This window comes from Arachis hypogaea, chromosome 17 (assembly GCF_003086295.3).
Source record: "Arachis hypogaea cultivar Tifrunner chromosome 17, arahy.Tifrunner.gnm2.J5K5, whole genome shotgun sequence".
NCBI classification, from domain to species: Eukaryota; Viridiplantae; Streptophyta; class Magnoliopsida; order Fabales; family Fabaceae; genus Arachis; species Arachis hypogaea.
In genome coordinates, this window is record NC_092052.1 from 14,907,074 (window position 1) to 14,923,098 (window position 16,025).

Here is a 16,025-nt window from a genome sequence, read left to right on the forward strand (position 1 = left end):
TTTTTTCTGTGTGATTTAATTATTTTATTGGTCTCTATAGTTTTACTAAATTTATAATTTAGTTTTTATATTTTTTTTTCTTTCAATTAAGTTCTTATGTAGTTTTTTATTTTGTAGTTAAGTTTTTTTCATATCAAAAATCTTAAAATTAATTGAATATTTCTCTCAAAAAATGTGATAAAGATTTAGTTAGATTTTTAATTGTGGGTATTTTAATTTACAAAATAATATTCTGTTAACTCTAACATCTTTTACGCTAACAATCATCTAATTAGAAAATTAAAAGTTGTTAGGAATTTAATTAAAAAAATATATGGATTTAATTGTAAATTTGGTAAAACTATAAGAACAGAATGATTAAAACTTTTTTTTAAAAGAAACATATTGATTCATCACTGTTTTAAGAATTAAGACCATGTTTTGCCCAAAATATAACAAATCTTATGACCCGTAATGTGTGGTTAGCTTGATAAAATGAAAAATTACATCTTAGACAAAAAATAATACTTGGATATCGAAGAAAATAATTTTGTATAATTATTTGCTTAGATGACTTTACGGTACCAAATCATCCAAATGAAGCTCTTCTAATTTTCCTTCACAGTAACAAACTTTCGTCAACCCTCATTAATTTGAATCTCCCCCATTACACTATTCATGTCAAGCATTAATATAGAGAAACCCCAGTTAGGTGAGAGTGGGGGCAATCATTTTTTTTCTTTTATGTCATAATTTAACAAAAACCCTAATGATGGCTAGCAAACGTGGCTTTAATGCCGCCATCACCTTCCTTAAATTTGATTAATTAATTAATTAACTAATTGATCTATAAGTTGGGGTAGACTATTGTGATTAGATTACATGGTTAACGAGATTTTTTGCTTTTCTTAAATCTAAGAATGAGCTTTTCAAAAGCTAAAAGATAAAGGGTGAGACCAAAATAAAGCAAAAGGTGAAGGGGGGTAAGACTATGATCCCCACATAACATCATTTCCAATCTTTATTCAATTGCAAAAGTCCTTAAATCACTGTCACAGTGCCCCCAATTGATCCAACTCCCTTCCCTCCTTTTTCAATTCTCTTTTTCTTTCTTATTTAGAATTGTCATCATACCATCCACTATTTACACCGTTGTTCCATCATTCCCATTTCCCACCCTTCACTTTAGATTTTTTAATAGGCAGAATCCCAAGTTACCCCATCTCTTTTGTGTGTTCCCTGCTATCCTACCCAAGTATAAATATCTGATAAGGAAAAAGTTTTATTTCATTTACATATAATTTAATTTTGATTTATTATCATTTGCAAAGGTGAAATATACATAAATCTAATAGAAGATTTCCATTTAGTAAAAAAATAAAAAATAAAAAAAAGGATATATTTGGACACAACTACAGCTAACTGTAAATACGGGTATCATCCTCTCCAATAAAGAGTTATTTTTCACATACAAGCGTTTTCTCGTATAAGTCATACAAGTCATTTATATTCATTCACGTTTTTTTTTTTGTGCCTCTTCTTCTTCTTTCTCCGTGTCTCTTCTTCTTTCTTCGTGCCTCTTCTTCTTCTTCGTAATTTTTCTCTCTCGTTATCGCCGTTATCAACACCACATTTTCCTCCTCCTCCTCTTCGTCCTTTTTTTTATTAGAATTTCTTTTCTTCTTTTTTTTCTCTTTCTTCTCCATCATAAATTATCTCGTTGGTGAAGATAATAAATAATTCAGTTTTAGATTGTCAATTGAATCAGAACGAAATTGATTATTGTTTTGAATCCAATCAAGTGGCTAAGGTGTGGTTCAATTCAGAAAAAAAAATATAGCATTAGAGGAAACATTTTTCTGCAACAAATTTGGGTGTAGCACGAAGATATTTGGGTGTAACACAAAGATATTTGAGTATATTTTAAGAATTTTTAGGTGTATTTTTATTCTGATAAGTTCTGCATAATTCAAAACTCTTCCTCTTCCTCTTCCTCCTCATTTTCTATTGCTTCTTCTTTTTTTTTTATCATCATCACCATCTTCTTCTTTTTTTTCTTATTCATCTTTTTCTTTTTTATTTTACCTTCTCAAGTTTCTTCTTATTTTACTCTCTTAACAAGAATAAAAACAAAAAAATCAAACAAATAAGAAGAAGAAACACATAATGCTGCAAATTTACTTGGAAGAGGATAAACTTATATTCATTTAACTAAAAGAAAGAAAGAAATAAGGAAAATTAGAAGAAGAAGAAAAAATGCAGTACTAAAGAAAATATTTTTCTGTATTTGCAGTAAATTTGGATGTAACACGAAGATATTTGAGAGTAATACGAAGATATTTGGGTGTATTATAAGAATTTTTTAGTGTATTTTTATTCTGATAAATTCTGCATAATTCAAAACTCTTCCTCTTCCTCCTCCTCATCTTTTCTTGCTTCTTCTTCTTCATCTTCTTATTTCGTTTTCTTATAATTTTTCTTGGGAGAAAAAATCAAACAAAGAAAAAAAAATACATAATGTTGCAAAATCAATAAAAAAATGAGGAGGAAAAAATGCAGCAGCAACAACAGTAATAAAAAAACAACAATGAAGATGAAACACGTGAAGAAAAGAGAGGAGAAATGCAAATAAGGAGAAGAAGAAGAAAGAGGAGGAGGAGAAGGAGACACGTGAAGAAGAAGCGTCTTCCATAATGGTGAGTGAGAGCGCGCTTTGGAAATGGTTGAGTGACGCGTGTGTTATCACGCTCCAGTTGGTGAATGTAGTTTTTGTTAGACTTGGTCCAACTTGTAAAACTTGTAAGCCAAAATGACTTGTATGTGTAGCATAACTCCCCCATAAAATCATATACTTACTATATGACAATCTTTTATTTTTGGACTTTACTAGGTAAACAATGATTTTTGTAAACAATGTGAATAATGAGCTCTAAAATTGGCCCAATAAAGTAAAAGTACACTACACCCCTAAATTATCTACCTAAATCTTAATATTAAGATAATCATCCGCACACCTAATAAATTGAACATCCAACATATCAATTGTTCGTATTGTTTAGTATTTTCATTATTTACCTATACTTTTTTAATTTTTTTAAGATTTAAATAAAATGTGTTTCTAGACATATATTAAGAGTATAATGATATTTTTTTTTTAATTTTTATGTATTTAATGTATTAAAAACTTTGTAACATATATTCCGTTCCCATTTGAGTTCACATAAATCGTTTAAACTATGACTTAAATAAAAAAGTCTTGCTAACATGTGTATGAAGAATTATAAATACAATCGTGTAATCTCTTAAAAGAGGAGGATTGTGTGTATCAAGTATCAACACAATGACCGTGTGAACATGTATAAAATTAAACTAATTATACTTTACTGTTTAACTTGGATTTTTAAGTGGATAAAGAAATCAAATAAAGAAATAAAAGAAAGAAAGGAATGCCTATCAACTCAACAGTATAATATGGAATTGACACATTTGGCCGAGTAATTTGGATGTTAGAGAATAAGTACTCGAAGGTAGAGCCTTAACTGCATTGAAGCAAGCAATGATGGCAATTTGAAAAAGGAAGAGGAGCTTAGTGAATAATGAACGTCATATTGTGGCATGTAAGAGCGTCATATTGAGATTAGAGAATTGAAATCAAGTATTATATTTGACTATCAGCATTAAAATTTTAGTATTAAAATATAAAATTTTAGTCCTTTTAATATTTTTAAAAAGTAGAAATATAAATTAATAATATTTTTTTAGAAAAATATTTTTATTTAACTTTTTAAATTATAAATCTACTATTCAATCTTTATATTTATCTTAAATTAAATATAATATTAAAATATAACTCAATGAATATATTTTACACTAATACAAAAATTTAATTTAATCTTTATTTTTCAGTATTTTTAAAATTTTTTAATTTTAATCTCCGTTGCAAAGGTGGCCACAGAACTAATTAAGTGGGCTTCGGTAACCTTTACATAGATGACTTACTAAGCCATTTTCATGGATAGTGGTGGGGCCCATCTTGCGCGTGAAATGGTCCAAACCAAATTCATGGAACTATAAAGCTGTCTTTGCTTGTCTAGTTGTCTTTATTTTATTTATTTATTTTGGAAATTTTTATTTAAGTAGAAAGAAAAGAAAAATTATACTAAATTTGCTGTATGTACGGATACCTGTATTTATTTCCCAATGGTAATCAAATAGAAGGGAAAAGAATCACAATTGTTGGACTGGTGTTGGAGAAAAGGAAAAATTATCTTTCTGCTTTTTCTTTTTCTTTTTCTTAATATTAATTTCATTTGATTATTATTGCTCTTGATATAATATTATAGTGTTGTCATTCATGATGTTAAGTGTTAACGGTATATTCTTTAGCAAATTAACTTTACAATTTTTTTAGCATAATTTATGACACAATTTGAACCAAAGGCCATTACTTTGGTTATATAGAAATGAGAGTAACTAATTATGACTGTAAAATCGTTTAAATAAAGTTTCAAATGAAAAATATTATATCGGCCTACAAATTACAATTTATTGATTATAGAATAAAATATAAATTTTACTTAAATTAGTTTTGGATGTATTTGGTAAAGTATGTGCTTTTCAAAAAATGTAGAAGTTATAATTAATAAATCAAAATAAAAACAATGTTTAATAAACATAGAGTACAAAAAATTATATTCTATAAAATTATTTTTAAAATTTAAAATAATTTTAATAGATATAATTTATAAAATTATATAAAACATTTTAATTTTAAAAAATACAAATTGACTTTAAAAAGTATCATCATAAATATTTTTATAAGTATACATAAATTTTAAAAAATAAAAGAATAATTACATAATATTTTAATTTATCAAATATTAAATAAAATATTTATACTTTAAAAAAATACAGACACCTCTCTAATCTCTAGTTGTCACATCTCATCCCCTTACTTTATATATGTATTATCCAAAAAACTGACTACCAGCTAATACTCTCATTCATGATCTTTATTATGTAAGTATGTAACCTTACAACTTATCCAATTCATTTTGGACACATAAATATGAAATGCAGAAGAAAATAAAAGTGTACATGAAATGTCATTACCAAATAATCAAATATGAGGCTATTATAGTGTCGACTGGCATTGAAACAGTTACGGATAAAGATAGTATTATGTCACTGCTGAGATCTACTTTAAGCCTTTAGCTAGCTACTAATAATAATGTTGCACATTGCTCATAATAATATTCAGTGAGTGAATATAACAATTGCACGTTCCGCAGGCCCTGCCTCTCTTTCCAATCACTTTAGAGACTTTGCTGTTCCTCAAAAACTTGAGCAACATCACCTTTTCTTAATCTCTCTCTAGATATATATTTTTAGGTTATCTTTGTTCTGTTTAATTTGTTTATAAACAGAAAATTTGGTAAAACTTTTGTTTCAAACCCCGCAAAGACCTTTTTGTTATATTTGAATTTCATTTAAAAAAAAAAACATAAAAATTATATCTATTATAATTCAATTCTCATACTAAATGTAAAGCTATGACTAATTTAAAAATATTCTTTTAGAAGCATGTCAGACCATAAAAAATATATTTTGAAAGATATTTATGAAAGATCTTAAGTAAATTCTACACGGATCTATCTTAATTCTTTTCAAATTCATCCTCAAAATATTATAAATAAAAAGGCTTAACTCACGTTCAAATTCTAAAGGTTTAATTATTCTGTCGGTTCTTATAATTTTATCAAATTTTCAATTAGATCCCTATACTTTTTTGTCTTTAATTATTCTGTCGGTTCTTATAATTTTATCAAATTTTAACATAATCAAAATTTTTTTTAACATAATCAGTGAGCAAAAGTAAAACCAAGTAAAAGTAGAATGAAACAAAAGCAAAATAAAACAGAAACAAAAGCAAAATGAAGTGTTGAATTCGGTTCTCCTAAAATCTAAATCGAAACATGTAGGTCCAACAGCATCGGTCCAAGTCACGAAAATGTTGACACTAGAAACAATCAAATCTGGTTTGAGAATCTCAGGATTCAAGCCGTTAGATCCTCTTGCAGAAAACAATGCCAGAACCACTGCCGATTTGATTATGAAGATCGTTCCTTTGAATTCGAGAGTTGCAATAGGGTTTGCAGTAGATGAGATGTAGAATTTGATCATGTCGTCTTCATCTGCGGCCACGACGCATGTCGGGATGAGGTGAGCATCGCTGACAAGACCCTCATTGTTGGAAATTCCATTTGCAAGGATTATTCTAACTCCACCAGCTTTTTTTATCACCAAAATTGGCAATCCTAAGACTACGTCCCCGTTAGCAAACCGCGATTTTGCCTCTTACTAATTTCGAATTCAGTGAATTTTTCATGTAAAATGAATAAGATAGAACACTAGATTTTTCAGAGTACACTAGTTGGTACATTTGTTTTCTCAATGAAATTCAAAGTAGTGGATTTGATGAAAGAGATGAATGGCTGGAAGACGGAGATGAAGGAGAGAGAGTAGAGGGTTTTTTTATTGAGTCCTTGTAGGAAGTCAATGGAATATTTGTACAATGTGTATAATAGGCTCTTGACCTTTCGAATCTAGAACTCTGATACCATGTCATGATATCACTCATCCCAAAAGTTTCAATTGATGGGAAAAGATAACACTAATGGTTATATTTCTAATATTGAATTGGATATCCGTACACCTCCATTGTACACATTGTACAAATATTTCATTGGCTTTCTATACTTTCTCTTTTTTATTTTATGTTGAGGCACTTTTATAATTTAAAAACTAAAAAGATGTTATCTTTTAAGTTTATATTTTATGTGTAGTATATTCGTTTTATTTAATGAAATATTTTGTTAATTTTAATTTTTTATAATAATAGAGAGTTAATTATAAAATTTGATATAATATAAAAATTTAATTAAAAAAAATATAAAAATATAATTAAAAATTTAATAAAACTATAAGAATAGACAGGCTAATTAAATCAACTCTAAACTATGTTATTTAGTTATTTACTTCTCCTCCTTATACCTCTATTACTGCCTTGAGCATTGCAACCTAATATTCTGATCCGTAAATTTATATTCTATTAAGAGATAATCCTATTATCACCTTCTGAATAGTATCTATATACTTATATCCATATTTAGAAGAACTGTTGTATTTATTATTTTTAATTTCCATTGTAATTTATTTTTAGATCGTTGCTTATAAATTCGATCCAAACTTGGACAGACAGTCAAAAGAATATCGTATATTGTAATGACAATATTTTTGACTCACCATGATGTGATAATTACCAAACTATCCCTTAATGTACTCTTTAACATCCTTCCTTCTTTCCATTGCTCTTTCTTTTCCCTTCCCACACTTTTCCCTCTTCTCACATTCTCTTCCACACTCTTCATAGAGTCACACACATATGCAAAAGAAACTCCAAAGCTTCGGAAAATTGGAAACAAAACCAAAAAACAAAAACCATCAATGGCCGCCAACAAGTTTGCCACCATGCTACACAGAAACACCAACAAAGTTGTGGTGATTCTTGTGTATGCAGTTCTTGAATGGATCCTCATAGTACTTCTTCTCCTCAACTCCTTGTTCAGCTACCTCATCTCAAGATTTGCAAAATGTGTTGGCCTCCAACCACCATGCCTTTGGTGCTCAAGGGTTGATCACATCTTGCAGCATGGAAAAAGTGGAAATTTGGATAAGGATCTTGTTTGTGAGTCTCATGCAGCTGAGATTTCGAAGCTTGGTTACTGTTCAAATCATAAAAAGCTTGCTGACACACAGCACATGTGTGAGGATTGCTTGGCTTCTAGGCCGAACCGGCACGAAAACTCAGTTGGGATTGGACACAACAGAATCGCATTCATATCTTGGATTAGTCATGAAAACGGTGATGATGATGACACAAAGAGATGCTCCTGCTGCAATGAGAGCTTGAGGAGAGAGCTTTACCCTCCTTATCTTTTGTTGAAGCCTTCTTGGGGAGATGCAAGAAAAGGCTCTTTCATTGTAGAATCAATACATGATGAAAAGGAAGCTGATAAAGACATTGAGTTTGAGATTAACAATGGAGAAGAAGAAGAAGAAGAAGATCATGATGATGTGCATCAGATACTTTCTGATATTGAGAGTTTTATCCTCAGGGAAGTGGCAGAGGATCGTTCGAGTTCTGTCTCGAACTTGCACTCTGATGAAAAGGAAGGAGAAAAAGATGATCTTATCATCATCACCGAGCTGGATCCTAATGGTTCTATCAATTGTTGGGAAGATAGATCAATTGAAGTCATCCATAGACACTTCAAGAACAATGTGGAATGCGAAACGAATCGCTTGATACCTGTTGAGTTCATAGATTCTGTTACCTCTTTGCCTTTTGAACCATGCAAGATTGATGAACTTGAAAGGTTTGATATAACTGAATCAAGCTTGGAGAATTCTATAGTTTTTGAATTTGAAGAATTGAAACAGGATTCAGTAGCAAAGGTACATCGAGAGAAGATTTTTACTTTTGAAGAAGCTCAAACTTCTTCGAATGAAGACAACAATGTTGAAGCTGTCTCAGAAGAACAAAATAACACTAGAGGTACAAGAATGTTCATGATTTTTTCATGTTTCTTTTACAATTTCTTTTTAAGTGAAATTCATCCAATAGTAGAAATAACCTTTTGGTCATGTAGTTGATTTGCCTATATCTGAAGAACCACTTTGCTCATATGGAAGCTCACATGAAGATGAATCTTCAATGGATGATGAATCCTCAACAAGTGATGATGATGATGATGATGTTGGAAATGCCTTTGAAAAATTCATTGCTCAGAATAATCTAAGCAAGTCTCAAATTTTATCCAATGGTGACAATGATATAGAAGATGATATGGAAGAATCACACAAAAATCCAACAGGTACAAACAATTACATAAATTATAAGAACTAACATTTCAATCTTTTATGTGACTTCAACAATTGCTTACACAGATAATTTGCCTCCATCTGAAGAACAAGAATTCTCATGTCAATGCATAGCAGAAGACGAATCTTCAGAAAGCGAGGATGATACTGGAGTTGCTAATGCCTTTGATGAATTCATTTCTCAGAATAACCTATGTAAGTTTTCTTGTACCTTACTCTTTTCGTTTTGTTTCATTCTAATTCTGAAGCACTCAAGTTCTGCAGGTTTAGATAAAGGTGAAAAAGATAATGATTATGCTGAAATGATTGTGAATGATGATGGAGTTGACAATGCCTTTGATAAATTTATTTCTCAGAATAACCTATGCAAGTTTTCTTGCACCTTACTCTTGGATTTTCCTTTTCTTTCATTCTAATTCCGGAACTTTTCAATATAGAAATTCTTAGCTATTTCATGGTTTCACAATGCAGGTTCAGATAAAGAAGCTGCAAAAGATAATGACTATGCTGAAATGATTGAGAAAACAAACTCAGCCGAGAAAAATCATGAAGAAACAAGCCATCAATCATGTGAAGCAGATGAAGATAAACTTCCTGGAACTCCCAGTTCTGTAAATGGCCTGCAATATGCGCATAGGAAATTGATGCAAAGAGAATTAGGAGCTGAGGATTCAATGGATGGCAGCGTTGCAAGCGAGCTAGAATATGGTGATCCAATATCAACAATTGATAATCTAAAAACAGCTCTAAAATCTGAAAGAAAGGCTCTGAGTGCTATATATCAAGAACTAGAAGAAGAGCGAAGCGCATCCGCTGTAGCTGCTAATCAAACAATGGCAATGATTACAAGATTGCAAGAGGAAAAGGCCGCGATGCGGATGGAAGCGCTGCAATACCAGCGAATGATGGAAGAACAAGCAGAGTATGATCAAGAAGCTTTGCAGCTTTTGAACGAGCTAATGTTGAAAAGGGAAAAAGAGAAGCAAGAGCTTGAGAAGGAACTGGAAGAGTATAGACAGAAGGTCATGGATTACGAGGCGAAAGAGAAGATAAGGCTGTTGAGAAGAATGAAAGATGGAACCACAAGAAGCAGAGACTCTTCTTCTTCCTCTGATATATCCATTGATCTCAACCGCGAAGTAAGGGACAAAGAAGAAGAAGATAACTTGAACAACAAGGCAACTACTGCTGATGGTGTTTCGAATTTGGAAGAGATGGCATTGGATTGTGTGAAACATATTAGTGTTCTTGATGATTCATTAGCCGAATTCGAAGAAGAGCGAGCCTTGATTCTTGATCAGCTAAGAGAATTGGAGGAAAAGATTATGAATCTCGAAGAGAGCGAAGAATTCATGGATGATATCGAAATAACTGAGCATTCATCAACACATTGTGACAAAGAATTGAATGAGAATTGCAGCAACTATAGCAGTCCAGAGGAAAATATGCATAATTTTTCAGATGATAAACAAAATAATCAAAGAAGAACAATGGGATCATTGGCAAAAAGGCTGCTACCATATCTAGATGCCGCGGAAAATGAGAACGAGGAAGAAGCATACACACTTGATCATACACAAATCATGAAACCTGAATCAGTTGAAGATGTGCAAGATTCAGTTGGTGCAATTGAAAAGGTTTCAGTTGAAGAAGAAGTGGATCGTGTTTATGAGCGGTTACAAGCTCTTGAATCTGATAGAGAGTTTCTGCAAAATTGTGTGGGCTCTATACAGAACGGTGACAAAGGAACCGATCTGCTTCAAGAAATTTTGCAACATCTTCGTGATCTTAAAGCCGTTGAACACAGATTGAAGAACTTGGGCACTGATCCATTGATGTGAAGTAGAATTCAGCAACCATAGACATGTAGAAATCAACTATAAGGTATGCATTTCACAGATAAACGGAAAATTATTGCGTACTCATTATATTAGTTTAATAGTATTTAATTTAAATAGAATCACACTTTCTATTGAAAGTATTTTATGATTATGAAAAAATTTCTTCAAATCAAAACTTGAACGAGATATTTACTAAGACTAAATTTACACTTGATGAAAACAATATGCTAATTAAATGATTGAAATTTACACTTATTTAAAATATCAACGTCATATATCATAAAGTAATTTTACATATACATAAAATAACTATTATTTACATTGACTGTGTTAATAGTCATCTAAAAAAAAATGGATGTAATTGAATGATTGTATAAAATATTCTGTACATCAAAATTAGAATCATTATATATTCTATTAAAAATAATGGAATTATTTTATACATCCAATTATCTTTATTCCAACTTCCAAGTACTGATTTCTCTTTTTTTTTTTCTTTTACTGTTTGCAGATTGCTTTTGTTGGATCATGATGAATATGTCACACTTCATGGTACCAAATTTTGTTGCAAAAACAATTAGGAAAAATTTCTCCTTGGAGGGAGAGATTTATGGTGTCATGCCAATGCCATGGTTTGTTGAAACTAGTACAAAATGCAAACCACGAAGTTCAAGTTCATCTTTATTTTAAGGTGTCGATTTGAGCCACATATATGACAAAATTATGTGTGAAAGCCCAAAATTTTGCAAGATGGTGTGAGAACCTTTGGTCTCTTGACTATTAAGTTAATCAATCTAGGAAGTTAAAAAATTATTAATACATCAAAGATCGTTGTTTTATATTTCCTTTGATTATCCATTGTTAGGTTGGGAAGGAGAAGTAGGTGGGAATGGGGGCTTTGGAACCTCATAGAAAAATCATGCGTCCATCATCTTGTATAATGTGTATTTATTTGGGAGTTATGGTTGTCAATGCCTCAATTGGTAAAGACTAAAAGAGTGTCAATTTTTTTTTCCTTTGTATCTGTCCTTTTCAAAATAGGGTGTAATATAAAATGGTATAAAATGGTAAAGGCTAAATCTGCCGTCTTTACTTTAATTAATTCATATTGCTTACTCGCTTGAGTGACGATTTGGTCAATAACTCAAGACTAGTTGTAGTGCTAAGTAGTCTCTTTTGTTGTTGGGCAAAATGTTCATATAATCTTGAGCTTAATATTCTCATTGGTTTATATAATAAGTGTTATGATGTGATATGTTTTGTGTTTTATTATTATTCTTGTACACTTAAGGCTATATTTGGATATTTTTTTATAATTTAATAAATAAGTATATTTATTATTTAAATATATATTATGTTAATAAAAAATAAAATTGTCAACTAAAAAAATTTAATTCATTTGATAAATATTTTAAATATTGAAATTCAATTTAATTTTGTAGTTCTACTAATTCATTCGAAATACTTGAATTCAATTCAGTTCTGCAATAAATATTATCCTTTTAAGTGGAAGGTTGTTACACTTAAAAGTTGAAACACAGTATAGAATAACAATCTTTGTCAAACAACTGTTGTAGAGATTAGAGAGATCCACTACAATGTCTTTTTTTTTTTTTTGTGAAAAAGGCCACCGTCGTTAATCACTGATTTCTAATCACATTTTTCTTTTTGATCGTGAGTCACAATTTGTTCCAATAGATCCAAACCACCACTCACTTTGGATACGGCCTCACCTTATCAGGTTTAATACAAGAAAGAACCAAAAATTAGAAATGAAAAACAAATGCCGGGTTTAGAAATTTTTGGCGTTAGACCGAAAAGTATCTCTCTCTATGCTGACTATCGGTGAAGGTCGTGATGGGGTGAAGCCCCATTGGTTGAGGAGGTAGACAACTTTTGAAGGAGTAAAAGGAAACTGTGAAGTGAAGACAAGGTGGAAGATAACCAAGTTGTAAAGAAGGGAATGTAAGGTCAGGGAAGGGGCCCTGGAGCTCCACAAATAAAGAAATCGTACGTGAGCATGGTTAAATGTCCAGACTTCATTTATGAGGCAGAATCGGAAGAGGAAGAGGAGTGAGGAGGACGACTCCGACTATGATTTCGAGTACGAGTATTCGGATAAGGAAGGGAAAGTTCTAAGAAGTAAAGATTGGAGAGATCGACGGACGCTCTTGAGGAGGAAGATTGTCTGGAATGAGGATGGATGCCCTAACCTCATTATGAACAAAGCGGAGCAAAACAGATTGAACAAGTTCTGGGAATACACTCTAATAGTGAAGCTTCTAGGGAGAAGAATTGGGTTTAACATTTTGAAAAGGCGATTGGATGCAATGTGGGCTAAAGAAGGAATGATCACTCTCATTGATGTTGGGAATGAGTTCTTCCTTGTTAGGTTCACGATAAGAGAAGATTATGACGGTGCCCTTAAAGGAGGTCCTTGGTTGATCTTCGACAACTACTTAGCTTTTCAAAGGTGAAAACCTGATTTCAACCCAGAAGGGGAAAAGTTGGATAAGATAGCAGCTTGGGTAAGGATTCCAGACCTTTTCATTGAATATTATGACAAGCACGTCCTGCGAACTATTGGGGTTACCATTGGTAAGACCTTGAAGGTGGCCTATAATACGGCGGAGCAAGCGAGGGGTAGGTTTGCTAGGCTGTGTGTGGAGATAGACTTATCAAAGCCCCTCAGGTCAAAGCTTAGAATCAAAGAAAAAATGGTTTTTGTTGAGTATGAGGGATTTCACTCCATTTGCTTCCATTGTGGGAGATGGGGATATACTAAGGAGCACTGTTCAGAGAATGACCATAGCCAAATAGGTAGGGAAGCTGACATTGTGCATGGGGAAAGAGCTAACAGTAATCCGACATCACCTGGCTAGTATGGGGAATTGCTTATGGTGTAGAGGCCAAAAGGAGAAAAAAGGTAAATGATAACAAGGAGGGAGAAAAGGTGAATAACAGAGTGGAGATGGGGTCTAGATTCAGTGCTTTGCAAGAAGGTGAAGCCAACGCGCCCCAGGAAATACAAGTGACAGGGAAGCAGACAACGAAAGAAAATAGGATCGAGGCAAGTAAAGCGAGTGAGGCCGAGGCAAATAGAGAGAAAGAAAAAAGAACATTCCTTTTTGGAAGCAAAATGCGCAAGAAATGTGGTAAGGCACCCAGGATTTTCGAATGACCGTTTTGTACGTATCTGAAACACCTTTGGAGAAATATGGTGGTACGAGGTGGAATCAATCTCCTTTAGGAGAGAAGGGAGCACAAAACGACAAGATAGCAAATTGCCTAATTAGTAAGGGGACCCAAGAGAGAGAAATCGTTCAAAGAAAAGTGAAGGGGAGGGTGGAACTGATATGGATATGGAAGGAGTCATAGTGGGAGTGGATGGGTCAAACCCAAAGCCACCGGATATACATGACAAGAATATAGGCCTTTTAAAGAGTATATGCTCAGAAGGAAATAGACTCTTGAGATAGACAATAACATGATGCCTAATGATACAGAGCAAATGTGTGTTGATCCTGTAAGGGATGACAATGAGATGCAGGCCTAGGCCCTTTTTTTGTTTGTACTCTTTCTCTTCTGGTTTATTTATGATTATTTTGTCTTGAAATGTTAGAGGAGTTGCTAGGGGTAAGTTCAACAGAGCCTATAAAGACTATCTGAACCCTTATAAGCTAGACATTGTGGCACTTAAGGAAACTAGGTGTAGTGGGATTAAAGCAGAAAAAGTGATTAAGGAACTGGGCTTCACCAAATCTATTCTAGTTGAGGCTAGAGGTTTTAGTAGAGGTATATGGTTGCTTTGGAGAAGGGATAACTTTGGGCTCAGACCCATACAACTTCATGAATAATTTATGCATGTGTTGGTAGAAGAGAACAGAAAGCCTTTGTGGACCCTCACCATTATTTATGGTAGTCCAAGAGAGAATGAACGAAGGGAGGCTTGGCAAGAAATCAAAATATATGCCAATCAAGTTCAGGGAGCCTGCTTCATGGTCAGAGACTTCAATGTGATAGCTGACCCCTCGAAGAAGAAGGGAGGTAGACCGGCTGACCCTCAGAAGTGTCTGAATTTAAAAATTGGATCTTCAACTGTAATTTGATTAATTTAGGGGCGAAGGGCATGAAGTATACATGGAAGGGAGAACCAGAGACGACAGAGACAGAGTTTTAGAACGCTTGGATAGGGGACTGTGTAATGATAGATGGCACATCTTATTTCTCGAAGCTTACTTAACAAATCTGGTCTGAACGTACTCATATCACCATTCCCTCTTGGTGCGGGTTGAAGGTGACCCTGTGGAAAAAAGAAACAAACCTTATAGGTTTAAATTCTTTTGGATGCAACATCCTGATTTCAGAAGACTACTGGAAAGTAGTTGGGAGGATGGGTGAAGTTACTTTACCAACATCAATGAGCTGAAATAAAGTATTGAAATATGAATAAAAGAAGTTTTTGGTGACATATTCAAAAAGAAAAGGCATCTCATGGCAAGAATTGGAGGTATTCAACTATGCGGGTTGTATGGAAGGAATCGGAGGTTAGAGGTCTTAGAAAAAGAGCTCCAAAACCAACTTGAAGAAATCCTTAACCAAGAAGAGAGGCTTTGGATTCAGAAATCAAGAGCAAATTGGATTAAAGATAGGAACCGCAATACCAGGTATTATCATGGTAAAACCATTATTCGAAGAAGGCGTAACAAAATTCTGTGCTTGAGGGATGATGATGGAACTAGGTGGAGGAACAAGGGATTCTAGAGGATATGGCCATTAGATATTACCATAACCTCTTCTCTGAAGATAAAGATGTTAGGGAGGACTTGAATAGTACTATCTTTTTTCCTCAAATTGTTGTGAATGCTATGAGACAGCTGGATAAGGAGGAAATCCGTAAAGCTATCTTCAACATAGGAGCTTTAAAGGCACTTGGAGTTGATGGAATGCTTAGTATCTTCTACCAAGAGAAATTAGGACAAAGTGCATAAGGGAATTGAAAAGGTAATCCTTAATCTTTGGAGAAACCCAAATGAAATTAATTGCTTGAATGAGACCATGCTTGTGCTTATACCAAAGGTTGATAAATCGGAGTTTTTGCATCAACTTCACCCCAAATCCCTGTGTAATGTGCTTTATAAATGCGTTACTGATGAATACGAATTTTTGACGGTTTAGAATTCACAAATGAATTTTCGTTGCAAGTATAGTTTCTAAACCAACATTAATCCTTTCATACAAAAATTTGTTTGTCACTAAAAC

The 16,025-nt window shown here is 32.7% G+C and overlaps 1 protein-coding gene across 3 annotated transcripts; it reads left to right on the plus strand.

The window, feature by feature from the left end:
- Positions 1-7,248: 7,248 nt before the first annotated feature.
- On the plus strand, positions 7,249-11,861 carry LOC112765373 (myosin-binding protein 3). 3 transcript variants are annotated; one of them, XM_025811271.3, is made up of 6 exons: positions 7,249-8,596; positions 8,691-8,915; positions 8,989-9,117; positions 9,187-9,288; positions 9,394-10,806; positions 11,275-11,861. In XM_025811271.3, exons 1-5 carry the CDS (start codon positions 7,264-7,266, stop codon positions 10,761-10,763), a joined length of 3,159 nt encoding a protein of 1,052 aa, XP_025667056.2. In that variant the 5' UTR covers positions 7,249-7,263; the 3' UTR covers positions 10,764-10,806; positions 11,275-11,861. The 3 variants fall into 3 exon arrangements, with proteins under 3 accessions (XP_025667056.2, XP_072078578.1, XP_025667059.1); XM_072222477.1 differs by having other exon boundaries at positions 7,350-8,596; positions 9,010-9,117; XM_025811274.3 differs by lacking the exon at positions 9,187-9,288 and having other exon boundaries at positions 7,350-8,596.
- Positions 11,862-16,025: the final 4,164 nt, after the last annotated feature.

Bases quoted from the DNA above. Each gene is read 5' to 3' on its own strand.
- LOC112765373 (XM_025811271.3), top strand. From the start codon at position 7,264: ATGACAATATTTTTGACTCACCATGATGTGATAATTACCAAACTATCC. The intron at 9,118-9,186 runs GTAAGTTTTCTT...CAAGTTCTGCAG, and splicing joins CATTTCTCAGAATAACCTAT to GTTTAGATAAAGGTGAAAAA. The intron at 9,289-9,393 runs GCAAGTTTTCTT...TTCACAATGCAG, and splicing joins TATTTCTCAGAATAACCTAT to GTTCAGATAAAGAAGCTGCA.